This window comes from Oncorhynchus clarkii, chromosome 2 (genome assembly GCF_045791955.1).
Source record: "Oncorhynchus clarkii lewisi isolate Uvic-CL-2024 chromosome 2, UVic_Ocla_1.0, whole genome shotgun sequence".
Taxonomy (NCBI): domain Eukaryota; kingdom Metazoa; phylum Chordata; class Actinopteri; order Salmoniformes; family Salmonidae; genus Oncorhynchus; species Oncorhynchus clarkii.
This window is the reverse complement of record NC_092148.1, coordinates 84,164,027-84,181,466: the sequence shown is the minus strand read 5'-3', so window position 1 is coordinate 84,181,466 and position 17,440 is coordinate 84,164,027. Positions and strand designations below refer to the sequence as shown.

The following is a 17,440-nucleotide window of genomic DNA, read 5'->3' as shown; positions in this document are numbered from 1 at the left end:
GTGGACTCTCTTCTCTGTATACATCAATGATGTCTCTCTTGCTGCTGGTGATTCTCTGATCCACCTCTATGCAGACAACACCATTCTCTATACTTCTGGCCCTTCTTTGGACACTATGTTAACTATTCTCCAGACGAGCTTCAATGCCATACAATTCTCCTTCCGTGGCCTCCAACTGCTCTTAAATGCAAGACAAACTAAATGCATGCTCTTCAACTGATCACTGCCCGCACTTGCCCACCCGTCCAGCATCACTATTCTGGACGGTTCTGACAGAATATGTGGACAACTACAAATACCTAGGTGTCTGGTGAGACTGTAAACTATTTTTTCAGACTCACATTAAGCATCTCCAATCCAAAATTAAATCTAGAATTGGCTTCCTATTTCGCAACAAAGCATCCTTCACTCATGCTGCCAAAAATACCCTCGTAAAATTGACCATCCTACCGATCCTCGACTTCGGCGATGTAATTTACAAAATAGCCTCCAACACTCTACTCAACAAATTGGATGCAGTCTATCACAGTGCCATCTGTTTTGTCACCAAAGCCCCATACACTACCCACTACTGCGAACTGTACTCTCTCGTTGGCTGGCCCTCGCTTCATACTCGTCGCCAAACCCCAGGTTATCTCCAGGTTATCTACAAGTCTTTGCTTGGTAAAGACCCGCCTTATCTCAGCTCACTGGTCACCATAGCAGCACCCACCCATACCACGCACTCCAGCAGGTATATCTCACTGGTCACCCCCAAAGCCAATTCCTCTTTGGCCGCCTTTCCTTCCAGTTCTCTGCTGCCAATGACTGGAATGACCTGCAAAAATCACTGAAGCTGGAGACACGCATATCTCCCTAGCTTAAAGCACCAGCTGTCAGAGCAGCTCACAGATCACTGCACCTGTACATAGCCCATCCGCAAATAGCCCATCCAACTACCTCATCCCCATACTCCCCATATTTATTTATCTTGCTCCTTTGCACCCCAGTATCTGCTTGCACATTCATCTTCTGCACATCTACCAATCCAGTGTTTAATTGCTAAATTGTAATTACTTCCCCACCATGGCCTATTTATTGGCTTACCTCCCTTATCTTACCTCATTTGCACACACTGTATATATACTTTTTCTACTGTATTATTGACTGTATGTTTGTTTATTCCATGTGTAACTCTGTGTTGTTGTATGTGTCGAACTGCTTTGCTTTATCTTGGCCAGGTCGCAGTTGTAAATGAGAACTTGTTCTCAACTAGCCTACCTGGTTAAATAAAGATGAAATAATACAATTAAAATAAAAAGAAGCACTTTCAATCGTCCATGACAATGCTTAATGCTTAATCTGTGTCCAGGAAACCAGCCCTCAGTATCAGTATCAGTACCTCAGTAACAATTCATAAACAAATTGAATCAATAGACACCATTTATCAATTTGAGTGGGGTATTTTTTGTGCTTTCTATTGTCTTTTACAGTATTTTAACAGAATCACCATTTTTCTATTTTCTTTCTCCCTCAATTGACCAGACACTTGAGGAAGATCTCCTGGCTGATGATTGGAGTCCTCCTCGCCACACACGCAGTCAAGACCTTCAACAGAAACTGGGACTGGGAATCTGAATATACACTGTTTACCTCAGCCCTAAAAGTATGTTGTCCACATCTCCTCATTCTTGGCCTAACTTAAAATAAACTCACCAAGATTGTTCTCCTCGTTCGTTTTTCCTCCGTTTTTTTTTCTCGATTGATTGCCTTGTCTCCCCTCAGGTCAACAAGAACAACGCCAAGCTATGGAATAATGTTGGTCATGCTCTGGAAAATCAAAACAATTACGAAAAAGCTCTGAGATATTTCCTTCAGGCCACCCGGGTCCAACCAGGTAAGACATCTCCCATTATTTTCTGGTGGGCTTCAAGGCTGTGGTTGAAGATGAGACGATGACAAGATAACAAGATTCTGATCAATATAATATAATTGAGTCTGCTCAATGGTGTTATTATGAAAAACAATGCTTAAAGTACTTGTAATGTAAATTAGTTGCATTATAATGCACATTACTTGCATTGTAATGTGAAGTACGTGCATTGTAATGTAAAGTACTTGTATTGTGATGTACTTGTGTAAAAAGGAACTTATTATCTGAGCTCCTCTAGAACAGTCATATTTCAATTGAATCACGCAAAGCCTTGCTAATCGCTTATACAGCTACAGATAGTATATTTTTATGATGGAGAAGAAAAAAAAGGAGTTGCATTTCTTTAAGATGTTGCCTTGGAAATTAGGTATTTGTTCCAAATAGCACCCTTTTCCCCCATATAGTTCAAAGGACTATGGTCAAAAGTTGTGCACTATCGAGGGAACCGGTTGCAATTTGGTACAGATCCAAGAATTGTTCAGTAAGATGTTATTGCTGGCTGAGGAGAGGTGTTCATGAATCCTCCTGTCAGTTTATGTGGAGAGAGCTGTTAATCTAACTACACAACAAAAACCCTTTGGCTCAACTTACCCCACTCTCCCCTACAGGGTGACAGGGTTGACTGCCATACAAGTTAGCGTGTGACATGGTTAACTTTTGTAGAACTAAGACGTTATGACTTGGCTGTCCTCATAGAACTTCACTTCTGTGACAGTGCAGGCAGAGGAAAAATAATAATATACTGGTAGATTAATCTATTTTTACTCATTGTGTTGCCCTATGTAAACTGCCAGGTAAGCCCTCTCTACCAACATGTCATGTTCACTGGTCGTGTCATTGAGCAGGAAACTTGGTTGAGATATAAATATTTGCGAAGTTTCATCCCTCAATAGTTTCCATAGATTATCTCTGTAAGCCTATCAGAATTTCCTGCTTTTTCCAGTCTTTCAGCATCACTCTGCTTGTCATAACCATGATGATCAAATCAAATGTATTTATATAGTCCTTCTTACATCAGCTGATATATCAAAGTGCTGTACAGAAACCCACCCTAATACCCCAAACAGCAAGAAATGCAGGTGTAGAAGCACGGTGGCTAGGAAAAACTCCCTAGAAAGGCCAAAACCTAGGAAGAAACCTAGAGAGGAACCAGGCTATGAGGGGTGGCCAGTCCTCTTCTGGCTGTGCAAGGTGGAGTTTATAACAGAACATGGCCAAGATGTTCAAATGTTCATAAATGACCAGCATGGTCAAATAATAGTAATCACAGTGAACAGGTCAGGGTTCCATAGCCGCAGGCAGAACAGTTGAAACTGGAGCAGCAGCACGGCCAGGTGGACTGCGGACAACAAGGAGTCATCATGCCAGGTAGTCATGTTGAACACTTCACTTCAGCCTGCTGGTTCCCAGAAGGCAATTGTTTTAGGTTTCTTACAAGGAAGCTGTTGTTTTTTTGTTTTTTGTTTTTTACAAGGAACACAAAAGTAATTTGAACTTGAGACCTGTCACCATCCACTCCAAGGTTCCACGCCTACACAATTACGTTATTAGGTTCTATAGAATGAAACATGATTTTTCACACTTTCTATATACACTTCTCTTGTACAGTGCCGTGAAAAAGTATTTGCCCCCTTTCAGATTTTCTCTATTTTTGATTCTGAATGTTATCAGATATTCAACCAAAACCTAATATTAGATGAGTGAACCCGAGTTTACAAATAACAAAAAAAAAGTATACTTATTTTATTTAATTAAAGTTATGCAACACCCAATTTCCCTGTGTGAAAAAGGAATTACCCCCTTGCACTCAATAACTGGTTGTACCACCTTTAGCTGCAATGACTGCAACCAAATGCTTCCTGTAGTTGTTGAACAGTCTCTTATCGCTGTGGAGGAATTCTGACCAACTCTTGCATGCAGAACTGATTTAACTCAGCTACATTTGTGGGGTTTCAAGCATGGACTGCTCATCTTAAATCCTGCCACATCATCTCAATTGGGATTAGGTCTGGACTTTGACTAGACCATTTCAAAACTTCAAATTCGTTGCTTTTTAGTATTTTCATGTAGACTTGATTGTGTGTTTTGGATCATTGTCTTGCTGCATGACCCAGCTGCGCTTTAGCTTCAGCACACAAACAGATGGCCTGACATTCTCCTGTAGAATTCTCTGATACAAAGCAGAATTAATGGTTCCTTCTATTAAGGCAAGTCGTCCAGGTCCTGAGGCAGCAAAGCATCACCAAAGCATCACAGTACCACCATCATGCTTTACCGTTGGTATGAGATTCTTACTGTGGAATGCAGTGTTTATATTTCGCCATGCGTAATGGGACCCATGTCATCCAAAAAGTTGATTCAAGTTTGCCAAAAAGCGATTTGAGACTGATCAACAACTACAGGAAGCATTTGGTTGCAGTCATTGCAGCTAAAAGTGGCACAACCAGTTATTGAGTGTAAGTGGGCAGTTAATTTTTCACACGAGCATTGGGTGTTGCATAACTTTGTTTATGAAATAGATTAAATAAGTATATGATTGTTGTGTTATTTGTTCACTCAGGTTTCCTTTATCTAACATTGGGTGCTGGTTGAAGATCTGATAACATTCATTATAAAAATATGCTAAAGTAGAGACAATTAGAAAGGGGGCAAATAATTTTTCACAGGGCTGTATAGTTTGCAAATACTTAATCTAAATGCCAATTTTAACCTAATGAAATATCCTGTGACATCCCTGTAGCGTTGGCAATCTTAATCATGTCAATGCCTCATACAAGCTGCTCCGCTCGTTAAACCCTAAACCCCACAGCCACCCGCCGCCACAGTAGAGCTGTATTATGTGGTCCTATTGAATGGATGCATTCCACAAGTAGTGCACTATATTGAATGTAGGGTGCCAATTGGCACACACACAATGTTCCGCTAAACTCCATCAGATCAAATGTACTGCCAATGTCCAGCCAAGCCACCACCTGACTGGCTTTGCATATGCTCCTAATCCCTAATCCCCACGCAGGCTTGATATCCCTGCGAAATTGTCTTTGCTAACCCATGTACCTTCTCCTGTGGCATGTCCCTGCAGATGACATTGGAGCCCATATGAATGTGGGAAGGACCTACAAGAACCTGAATAAGTCCAAGGAGGCTGAGGACGCCTACCTGGTTGCCAAATCCCTCATGCCACAGGTATGTGACAAGGCCACACACACCCAGGTGTATTTAAGAGGGAAAACATCAGTCATGTTTGTTATTCCCACTGTTTCACCTTCATCATCCTTTGAAGGACATGACGACGAGAGGAATTGGTAGCTGGGAGGTAACAGCAGCGAGTGGGAGGAACAGTGTTGTTCATTGTGCCAGGGCCAGGATTTTAAACCAAATCACTCTACGTGTTGTGTTTTCTGTGTTGTCAGCTACATTCACCCTTTTGTATTTATATGATTTATTTAACCCTTTTATTTATCCAGGCAAGTCAGTTATGAACAAATTCTAATTTACAATGTCGTCCTGTCAAAGCTTGATAGATCATTGAGCACCAGGATAGTCTTAAAGGAGCACCTGAGGACCCCAGCCTTTTGAAAAGCCTACCTTTGGCATGAATTGATTGTTTTTTTAGTCATTAAGTCATGTTTAGCTGTCTAATGTTAAGCATTGCAAGTAATTTACCTCTGGTATGTTAATGAGTTTAGGATGTTTTTTAGATGCCAATCTGACTTCCTACCCAAACCTTCCATCTCAGGAGTGACGTTACTAAAGGGGCTCTTCTTCACTTTACAGATAGTTGATCATCAGTTAAAGGTCTCTTGAGGACTTGATAATTTTTATAGTCAGTTTAATAGTCTTAGGTCATGCTCACCTTTATTTAAATAGTCAAGTCAAGCACAAATTCTTAGGGTAGCCTAGTGGTTAGAGCGTTGGACTAGTAACCGAAAGGTTGCAAGATTGAATCCCCGAGCTGTCAAGCTAAAAAATCTGTCGTTCTGCCCCTGAACAAGGCAGTTAACCCACTATTCCTAGGCCATTATTGAAAATAAGAATTTGTTCTTAACTGACTTGCCTAGTTAAATAAAGGTAAATAAAAAATAATGCTAAGACATACAGCTCTGTCGCCTCTTATGATTAGTTTATGTTGTTAGAGATCAATGGGAGGCTGACCTGATTTTCTACCCCAATCCCTAAAAGTTGTTTATCTCAGGAATTAAGTAAAATAAGGAAATGGCAGTGCCTCAGGCTGGCCTACCGGTAGCGCTGCCAACTCCAGACTTCAAGCCCTGTCTCTGCCATTTTGTCTGTGCCTCTTTACTGTCTCTCTGTAACTGCCCAGTTCCCACTATTCTATCATTCATGAAAAATGAACATGAAACGAGTTTGGTGATCCAATTTACTTGTAAAAAAAAAAGTATTTATGGAAACTTATTTGATCTGTACTACCCTTGCGATGGGTCAGCTTTGAAAACAAATTGCAATTTTGGGAATCAGCAGCGGGGCTGATTTCTTTAATGTTAGCGTCACAAAACAGTACAGGCGAGGCCTTGTTGTATCTTTTGAAGAGGTTTTTCAGCTAAAGCACGCAGGCGGCTATGGCTATCATGTATCCATGGCCCCATGCTGACGATCCTGAACAGGATATCCGCGTGGGGCCCAATGATAATCACTTAGATACAGTACACTAATGTTGATCATAGCTCTTATTTATTGGGTTTCCAAATAAGTTAAGTATTTATATCCAGATTTCCGCTTATGTCTGGGAATCCAACAACCGACAACCCCATGGAATGAAACTAACGATATGGTGCTTTAGTACGTGTTTTATAAGCTTCTGTGATCCTGTCGATGGAGGAAATGTACACTGATTGAATAGAAAAGCATAGCTTTTGTTAGCCTCAGTCTGTCATGGTCTCATGATTTATTTGAGAAACTGTGTAAACTCTGATTCGATAGATGGTTTTCTTCAATAGAAGAAAACAAAAAATATATATCTTCTACCTCTCTAGCTATGTGTGTGGCTAGTGTAGGAATGTAGAACTGTCTTGTCTGAATGGGAGGGTATAGATGTATGACAGATGTATGACAATTTGTTTCCTTGACAATCCCACTGTAATGTGGGATACCATGTTGGCCATGACAGAGCAGATTGCCCACATCAGAGGTTTCCAGTGACTTTGAAGTTCTATTAGAATTATATTGGTATTCTAGATATGCTCAATCATTATTTGCCCTCCAAGTTGGTGGGACTTGTTTTCTCATGAAGTTTTCTTTTCTGTTGGTTTTTTTAAAATGTCTCTCTCTGCCTAGCTTTCATTGAGAAAATAAGGACATACCGAAACATTGGTTAGGCTCGTGAAAAGTTGTTATTTATTTAAGTACGTGTTCACACGGCTCTCATGATCTACATTCCCTACAGTCTCTGGTGGTTAAAGTTAACCTGGAATATCTCATGTCCAGTACCCCTTACCTATCAGAGCTAACCAAAACAATGCAAACTTGTTGTATAGTGTGATCTAATACCGTCCATGTATAATAAACATGTATAGTAAACTCAGAGCTCCCGAGTGGCGCAACGGTCTAAGAGTTGTCACTACAGTCCCTGTTTCGAATCCAGGCTGTATCACATCCGGCCATGATTGGGAGTCCCATAGGGCGGCGCACAATTGGCCCAGCGTGGTCCAGGTTTGGCCGGGGTAGGCCATTATTGTAAATAAGAATTTGTTCTTAACTGACTTGACTATTTAAATAAAGGTTAAATAAACAAATTAAAATTAGGGGCATAATCATTGATTATGCTCTTCCAGATCATTCCAGGAAAGAAGTACGCCACCCGTGTGGCGCCCAACCACCTGAACGTGTACATTAACCTGGCCAACCTGATCCGTACCAACGACTCACGGCTGGAGGAGGCTGACCAGCTCTACAGACAGGCCATCAGCATGAGGCCCGACTTCAAACAAGCCTATATCAGCAGGTAAGGGCCCGTTACTAGAGCCATATATCAGCTGGCAAGGCCCCTTATCTAACATTATATATCAGTAGGTAAAGGGGGGGGTGAAATCAATGGTTGCGTATCGCAATAATATTTTTGTAAGATATTATATTGCTATTTTACTTCAAAAAAAATTATATACAAAAATTATATACACTACCGTTCAAAAGTTTGGGGTCACTTAAAAGGTCCTTGTTTTTGAAAGAAAAACTACTTTTTTTGTCCATTAAAATAACATGAAATGGATCAGAAATACAGTGTAGACATTAATGTTGTAAATGACTGTTGTAGCTGGAAACGGCAGATTTTTTATTTTTTATGGAATATCTACATGGGCGTACAGAGACCCATTATCAGCACTGGCTCTAACCAGAATAGAAAGAGTGGGTAGCCCCGATGCACAACTGAGCAAGAGGACAAGTATATTAGTATCTAGTTTGAGAAATAAACGCCTCACAAGTCCTCGACTGGCAGCTTCATTAAATAGTATCTGCAAAACACCAGTCTCAACATCAACAGTGAAGAGGCGACTCAAACTAGACACTCTAATGTACTTTTCTTGCTCAGTTGTGCACCAGGGCCTCCCACTCTTCCCATTCTTGTTAGAGCCAGTTTGCGCTGTTCTGTGAAGGGAGTAGTACACAGCGTTGTACGAGATCTTCAGTTTCTTGGCAATTTCTTGCATTGAATAGCCTTAATTTCTCTGAACAAGAATAGACTAAGAAAGCGCTTTGTTTCTGGCCATTTTGAGCCTGTAATCAAACCCACAAATGCTGATGCTCCAGATACTCAACTAGTCTAAAGGCCAGTTTTACTGCTTCTTTAATCAGAAAAACAGTCTTCAGTAGCTAACATAATTGCAAAAGGGTTTTCTAATGATCAGTTAGCCTTTTAAAATGATGGACTTGGATTAGCTAACACAACGTGCCATTGGAACACAGGAGTGATGGTTGCTGATAATGGGCCTCTGTACGCCCATATAGATATTCCGTAAAAATCAGCTGTTTCCAGCAACAATTTGGGCATTTTTATTGGTCAGAAATGTGGTGGGTACTCTATTTGTTTGCTGGACTTTATCCTGCTAACTGTTCCAAATGTCCGAAATGAATTTGGTAAAAGGGCTTTTATGTACTCTGCGCCATCTCTTGGAACGCCTTACAAAAGAGTTTTAAACTGGAAGAACTTGTCTCGATTGGTATTTTTAAATCACGGATGAATGATCTTGATACTGATTCCCTGACCTGTCAATGTTTTTAATTCGCTGTTTTTGATTTTGTTATACTCTTGTGAATTCTATGGTTTTTACTAGATTACTTGTAGTTTTTCATGTTGTTTGTCTGTAATTTTTGTAATGACTTGGTGCTGCCTATCTTGGCTAGGACGCTCTTGAAAAATATATTTTAAATCTCAATGAGCCCTTCCTGGTTAAATAAAGGTTAAATTAAATAAATACAATTTAAAAAATTGTCAACACTGTATATCTGATCAATTTTATGTTGTTTTAATGGACCAAAAATGGGATTTTCTTCAAATATAAGGACATTTCTAAGTGACCCCAAACTTCTGAATGGTAGTGTATATGTATGTACAGTGCCTTGCGAAAGTATTCGGCCCCCTTGAACTTTGCGACCTTTTGCCACATTTCAAGCTTCAAACATAAAGATATAAAACTGTATTTTTTTGTGAAGAATCAACAACAAGTGGGACACAATCATGAAGTGGAACGACATTTATTGAATATCTCAAACTTTTTTAACAAATCAAAAACTGAAAAATTGGGCGTGCAAAATTATTCAGCCCCCTTAAGTTGCGATTACAGCTGTAAGTCGCTTGGGGTATGTCTCTATCAGTTTTGCACATCGAGAGACTGACATTTTTTCCCATTCCTCCTTGCAAAACAACTCGAGCTCAGTGAGGTTGGATGGAGAGCATTTGTGAACAGCAGTTTTCAGTTATTTCCACAGATTCTCGATTGGATTCAGTTCTGGACTTTGACTTGGCCATTCTAACACCTGGATATGTTTATTTTTGAACCATTCCATTGTAGATTTTGCTTTATGTTTTGGATCATTGTCTTGTTGGAAGACAAATCTCCGTCCCAGTCTCAGGTCTTTTGCACTCCATCAGGTTTTCTTCCAGAATGGTCCTGTATTTGGCTCCATCCATCTTCCCATCAATTTTAACCATCTTCCCTGTCCCTGCTGAAGAAAAGCAGGCCCAAACCATGATGCTGCCACCACCATGTTTGACAGTGGGGATGGTGTGTTCAGCTGTGTTGCTTTTACGCCAAACATAACGTTTTGCATTGTTGCCAAAAAGTTCAATTTTGGTTTCATCTGACCAGAGCACCTTCTTCCACATGTTTGGTGTGTCTCCCAGGTGGCTTGTGGCAAACTTTAAACAACGCTTTTTATGGATATCTTTAAGAAATGGCTTTCTTCTTGCCACTCTTCCATAAAGGCCAGATTTGTGCAATATACGACTGAATGTTGTCCTATGGACAGAGTCTCCCACCTCAGCTGTAGATCTCTGCAGTTCATCCAGAGTGATCATGGGCCTCTTGGCTGCATCTCTGATCAGTCTTCTCCTTGTATGAGCTGAAAGTTTAGAGGGACGGCCAGGTCTTGGTAGATTTGCAGTGGTCTGATACTCCTTCCATTTCAATATTATCGCTTGCACAGTGCTCCTTGGGATGTTTAAAGCTTGGGAAATCTTTTTGTATCCAAATCCGCCTTTAAACTTCTTCACAACAGTATCTCGGACCTGCCTGGTGTGTTCCTTGTTCTTCATGATGCTCTCTGCACTTTTAACGGACCTCTGAGACTATCACAGTGCAGGTGCATTTATACGGAGACTTGATTACACACAGGTGGATTGTATTTATCATCATTAGTCATTTAGGTCAACATTGGATCATTCAGAGATCCTCACTGAACTTCTGGAGAGAGTTTGCTGCACTGAAAGTAAAGGGGCTGAATCATTTTGCACGCCCAATTTTTCAGTTTTTGATTTGTTAAAAAAGTTTGAAATATCCAATAAATGTCGTTCCACTTCATGATTGTGTCCCCCTTGTTGCTGATTCTTCACAAAAAAATACAGTTTTATATCTTTATGTTTGAAGCCTGAAATGTGGCAAAAGGTCGCAAAGTTCAAGGGGGCCGAATACTTTCACAAGGCACTGTATATGTGTGTATATATATTTATATAAGTGTGTATATATACATATAATATATGTGTGTATATATATGTATGTATATGTGTGTATATATATTTATATATGTGTGTATATATACATATAATATATGTGTGTATATACACTGCTCAAAAAAATAAAGGGAACACTTAAACAACACAATGTAACTCCAAGTCAATCACACTTCTGTGAAAACCAAACTGTCCACTTAGGAAGCAACACTGATTGACAATAAATTTCACATGCTGTTGTGCAAATGGAATAGACAACAGGTGGAAATTATAGGCAATTAGCAAGACACCCCCAATAAAGGAGTGGTTCTGCAGGTGATAACCACAGACCACTTCTCAGTTCCTATGCTTCCTGGCTGATGTTTTGGTCACTTTTGAATGCTGGCGGTGCTTTCACTCTAGTGGTAGCATGAGACGGCGTCTACAACCCACACAAGTTCTCAGGTAGTGCAGCTCATCCAGGATGGCACATCAATGCGAGCTGTGGCAAGAAGGTTTGCTGTGTCTGTCAGCATAGTGTCCAGAGCATGGAGGCGCTACCAGGAGACAGGCCAGTACATCAGGAGACGTGGAGGAGGCCGTAGGAGGGCAACAACCCAGCAGCAGGACCGCTACCTCCGCCTTTGTGCAAGGAGGAGCACTGCCAGAGCCCTGCAAAATGACCTCCAGCAGGCCACAAATGTGCACGTGTCTGCTCAAACGGTCAGAAACAGACTCCATGAGGGTGGTATGAGGGCCCGACGTCCACAGGTGGGGGTTGTGCTTACAGCCCAACACCGTGCAGGACGTTTGGCATTTGCCAGAGAACACCAAGATTGGCAAATTCGCCACTGGCGCCCTGTGCTCTTCATAGATGAAAGCAGGTTCACACTGAGCACATGTGACAGACGTGACAGAGTCTGGAGACGCCGTGGAGAACGTTCTGCTGCCTGCAACATCCTCCAGCATGACCGGTTTGGCGGTGGGTCAGTCATGGTGTGGGGTGGCATTTCTTTGGGGGGCCGCACAGCCCTCCATGTGCTCGCCAAAGGTAGCCTGACTGCCATTAGGTACCGAGATGAGATCCTCAGACCCCTTGTGAGACCATATGCTGGTGCGGTTGGCCCTGGGTTCCTCCTAATGCAAGACAATGCTAGACCTCATGTGGCTGGAGTGTGTCAGCAGTTCCTGCAAGAGGAAGGCATTGATGCTATGGACTGGCCCGCCTGTTCCCCAGACCTGAATCCAATTGAGCACATCTGGGACATCATGTCTCGCTCCATTGCACCACAGACTGTCCAGGAGTTGGCGGATGCTTTAGTCCAGGTCTGGGAGGAGATCCTTCAGGAGACCATCCGCCACCTCATCAGGAGCATGCCCAGGCGTTGTAGGGAGGTCATACAGGCACGTGGAGGCCACACACACTTCTGAGCCTCATTTTGACTTGTTTTAAGGACATTACATCAAAGTTGGATCAGCCTGTAGTGTGGTTTTCCACTTTAATTTTGAGTGTGACTCCAAATCCAGACCTCCATCCATGGGTTGATAAATTTGATTTCCATTGATCATTTTTGTGTGATTTTGTTGTCAGCACATTCAACGATGTAAAGAAAAAAGTATTTAATAAGAATATTTCATTCATTCAGATCTAGGATGTGTTTGAGCAGTGTACATTCATACATACAAACACACACACACACACACACACACACACACACACACACATACACACACACACACATACATACATACATACATACATTTATTTGAAGTCGGAAGCTAACATACACCTTAGCCAAATACATTTCAACTCAGTTTTCTGCAATTCCTGACATTTAATCCTAGTAAAAATTCCCTGTCCTAGGTCATTCAGGATCACCACTTTTTTTTAACAATGTGAAATATCAGAAGAATAATAAAGAATTCTTTATTTGAGCTTTTATTTCTTTAATCACATTCCCAGTGGGTCAGACGTTTACATACACTCAATTAGTATTTGGTAGCATTGCCTTTAAAATTGTTTAACTTGGGTCAAATGTTTTGAGTAGCCTTCCACAAGCTTCCCACAATAAGTTGGGTGAATTTTGGCCCATTCCTCCTGACAGCTGGTGTAACTGAGTCAGGTTTGTAGGCCTCCTTGCTCGCACAGGCTTTTTTAGTTCTGCCCACAGATATTCTATAGGATTGAGGTCAGGGCTTTGTTGGCCACTCCAATTCCTTGACTTTGTTGTCCTTAAGCCATTTTGCCACAACTTTGGAGGTATGCTTGGGGTCATTGTCCATTTGGAAGACTGATGTCTTGAGATGTTGCTTCAATTTATCCACATAATTTTCCTTCCTCATGAAGCCATCTACTTTGAAGTGCACCAGTCCCTCCTGCAGCAAAGCACCCCCACAACATGATGCTGTCACCCCCTTACTTCACGGTTGGGTTGGGATTCTTCGGCTTGCAAGCCTCCCCCTTTTTCCTACAAACATAACGATGGTCATTATGGCCAAACAGTTCTATTTTTGTTTCATCAGACCAGAGGACATTTCTCCAAAAAGTATGACCTTTGTCCCCATGTGCAGTTGCAAACCGTAGTCTGGCTTTCTTATGGTGGTTTTGGAGCAGGTACTTCTTCCTTGCTGAGTGGCCTTTCAGGTTATGTTGATATAGGACTTGTTTTACTGTGGATATAGATACTTTTGGACCTGTTTCCTCCAGCATCTTCACAAGGTCCTTTGCTTGCTGTTGTTATGGGATTGATTTGCACTTTTCGCACGAAAGTACATTAATCTCTAGAAGACCTAACGCGTCTCCTTCCTTAGCGGTATGACGGCTGCATGGTCCCATGGTGTTTATACTTGCGTGCTATTGTTTGTACAGATGAACGCGGTACCTTCAGGCGTTTCATATCATTGCTCCCAATGATAAACCAGACTTGTGGAGGTCTACAATTTATTTTCTGAGGTCTTGGCTGATTTATTTTGATTTTCCCATGATGTCAAGCAAATAGGCACTGAGTTTGAAGGTATGCCTTGAAATACATCCGGCGCCGACAGAGATGGCCGCCTCGCTTCGCGTTCCTAGGAAACTATGCAGTTTTTTGTTTTTTTACGTGTTATTTCTTACATTAGTACCTCAGGTCATCTTAGGTTTCATTACATACAGTCGAGAAGAACTACTGAATATAAGATCAGCGTCAACTCACCATCAGTACGACCAAGAATATGTTTTTCGCGACGCGGACCCTGTGTTCTGCCTTACAAACAGGACAACGGAGTGGATCCTATGCAGCGACCCAAAAAAACGACTCCGAAAGAGAGGGAAACGAGGCGGTCTTCTGGTCAGACTCCGGAGACGGGCACAGCGCGCACCACTCCCTAGCATTCTTCTTGCCAATGTCCAGTCTCTTGACAACAAGGTTGATGAAATCCGAGCAAGGGTAGCATTCCAGAGGGACATCAGAGACTGTAACGTCCTTTGCTTCACTGAAACGTGGCTCACTGGAGAGACGCTATCCGAAGCGGTGCAGCCAACGGGTTTCTCCATTCATCGCGCTGACAGAAACAAACATCTTTCTGGTAAGAAGAGGGGCGGGGGCGTATGCCTCATGGCCAACGTGACATGGTGTGATGAAAGAAACATACAGGAACTCAAATCCTTCTGTTCACCTGATTTAGAATTCCTCACAATCAAATGTAGACCGCATTATCTACCAAGAGAATTCTCTTCGATTATAATCACAGCCGTATATATCCCCCCCCAAGCAGACACATCGATGGCTCTGAACGAACTCTATTTAACTCTCTGCAAACTGGAAACGATTTATCCGGAAGCTGCATTCATTGTAGCTGGGGATTTTAACAAGGCTAATCTGAAAACAAGACTCCCCAAATTTTATCAGCATATTGATTGCGCAACCAGGGGAGGAAAGACCTTGGATCATTGTTACTCTAACTTCCGCGACGCATATAAGGCCCTGCCCCGCCCCCCTTTCGGAAAAGCTGACCACGACTCCATTTTGTTGATCCCTGCCTACAGACAGAAACTAAAACAAGAGGCTCCCACGCTGAGGTCTGTCCAACGCTGGTCCGACCAAGCTGACTCCACACTCCAAGACTGCTTCCATCACGTGGACTGGGAGATGTTTCGTATTGCGTCAGATAACAACATTGACGAATACGCTGATTCGGTGTGCGAGTTCATTAGAACGTGCGTTGAAGATGTCGTTCCCATAGCAACGATTAAAACATTCCCTAACCAGAAACCGTGGATTGATGGCAGCATTCGTGTGAAACTGAAAGCGCGAACCACTGCTTTTAATCAGGGCAAGGTGTCTGGTAACATGACCGAATACAAACAGTGCAGCTATTCCCTCCGCAAGGCTATCAAACAAGCTAAGCGCCAGTACAGAGACAAAGTAGAATCTCAATTCAACGGCTCAGACACAAGAGGCATGTGGCAGGGTCTACAGTCAATCACGGACTACAGGAAGAAATCCAGCCCAGTCACGGACCAGGATGTCTTGCTCCCAGGCAGACTAAATAACTTTTTTGCCCGCTTTGAGGACAATACAGTGCCACTGACACGGCCTGCAACGAAAACATGCGGTCTCTCCTTCACTGCAGCCGAGGTGAGTAAGACATTTAAACGTGTTAACCCTCGCAAGGCTGCAGGCCCAGACGGCATCCCCAGCCGCGCCCTCAGAGCATGCGCAGACCAGCTGGCCGGTGTGTTTACGGACATATTCAATCAATCCCTATACCAGTCTGCTGTTCCCACATGCTTCAAGAGGGCCACCATTGTTCCTGTTCCCAAGAAAGCTAAGGTAACTGAGCTAAACGACTACCGCCCCGTAGCACTCACATCCGTCATCATGAAGTGCTTTGAGAGACTAGTCAAGGACCATATCACCTCCACCCTACCTGACACCCTAGACCCACTCCAATTTGCTTACCGCCCAAATAGGTCCACAGACGATGCAATCTCAACCACACTGCACACTGCCCTAACCCATCTGGACAAGAGGAATACCTATGTGAGAATGCTGTTCATCGACTACAGCTCGGCATTCAACACCATAGTACCCTCCAAGCTCGTCATAAGCTCGAGACCCTGGGTCTTGACCCCGCCCTGTGCAACTGGGTACTGGACTTCCTGACGGGCCGCCCCCAGGTGGTGAGGGTAGGCAACAACATCTCCTTCCCGCTGATCCTCAACACTGGGGCCCCACAAGGGTGCGTTCTGAGCCCTCTCCTGTACTCCCTGTTCACCCACGACTGCGTGGCCACGCACGCCTCCAACTCAATCATCAAGTTTGCGGACGACACAACAGTGGTAGGCTTGATTACCAACAACGACGAGACGGCCTACAGGGAGGAGGTGAGGGCCCTCGGAGTGTGGTGTCAGGAAAATAACCTCACACTCAACGTCAACAAAACTAAGGAGATGATTGTGGACTTCAGGAAACAGCAGAGGGAACACCCCCCTATCCACATCGATGGAACAGTAGTGGAGAGGGTAGCAAGTTTTAAGTTCCTCGGCATACACATCACAGACAAACTGAATTGGTCCACTCACACAGACAGCATCGTGAAGAAGGCGCAGCAGCGCCTCTTCAACCTCAGGAGGCTGAAGAAATTCGGCTTGTCACCAAAAGCACTCACAAACTTCTACAGATGCACAATCGAGAGCATCCTGGCGGGCTGTATCACCGCCTGGTATGGCAACTGCACCGCCCTCAACCGTAAGGCTCTCCAGAGGGTAGTGAGGTCTGCACAACGCATCACCGGGGGCAAACTACCTGCCCTCCAGGACACCTACACCACCCGATGTCACAGGAAGGCCATAAAGATCATCAAGGACATCAACCACCCGAGCCACTGCCTGTTCACCCCGCTATCATCCAGAAGGCGAGGTCAGTACAGGTGCATCAAAGCTGGGACCGAGAGACTGAAAAACAGCTTCTATCTCAAGGCCATCAGACTGTTAAACAGCCACCACTAACACTGAGTGGCTGCTGCCAACACACTGACACTGACTCAACTCCAGCCACTTTAATAATGGGAATTGATGGGAAATGATGTAAATATATCACTAGCCACTTTAAACAATGCTACCTTATATAATGTTACTTACCCTACATTATTCATCTCATATGCATACGTATATACTGTACTCTATATCATCGACTGTATCCTTATGTAATACATGTATCACTAGCCACTTTAAACTATGCCACTTTGTTTACATACTCATCTCATTTGTACATACTGTACTCGTTACCATCTACTGTATCTTGCCTATGCTGCTCTGTACCATCACTCATTCACATATCCTTATGTACATATTCTTTATCCCCTTACACTGTGTACAAGAC

The 17,440-nt window shown here is 42.9% G+C and overlaps 1 protein-coding gene across 1 annotated transcript in view; it reads left to right on the top strand.

The window, feature by feature from the left end:
* The window catches only part of LOC139375272 (transmembrane O-mannosyltransferase targeting cadherins 3), a 154,253-nt gene that overhangs the window by 114,270 nt on the left and 22,543 nt on the right, over positions 1 to 17,440 (top strand). The window contains exons 9-12 of the mRNA XM_071116892.1: positions 1,525 to 1,645; positions 1,765 to 1,876; positions 4,995 to 5,098; positions 7,705 to 7,874. Coding sequence (XP_070972993.1) covers positions 1,525 to 1,645; positions 1,765 to 1,876; positions 4,995 to 5,098; positions 7,705 to 7,874 — 507 coding nt within the window. The remainder of the gene's footprint in view (positions 1 to 1,524; positions 1,646 to 1,764; positions 1,877 to 4,994; positions 5,099 to 7,704; positions 7,875 to 17,440) is intronic.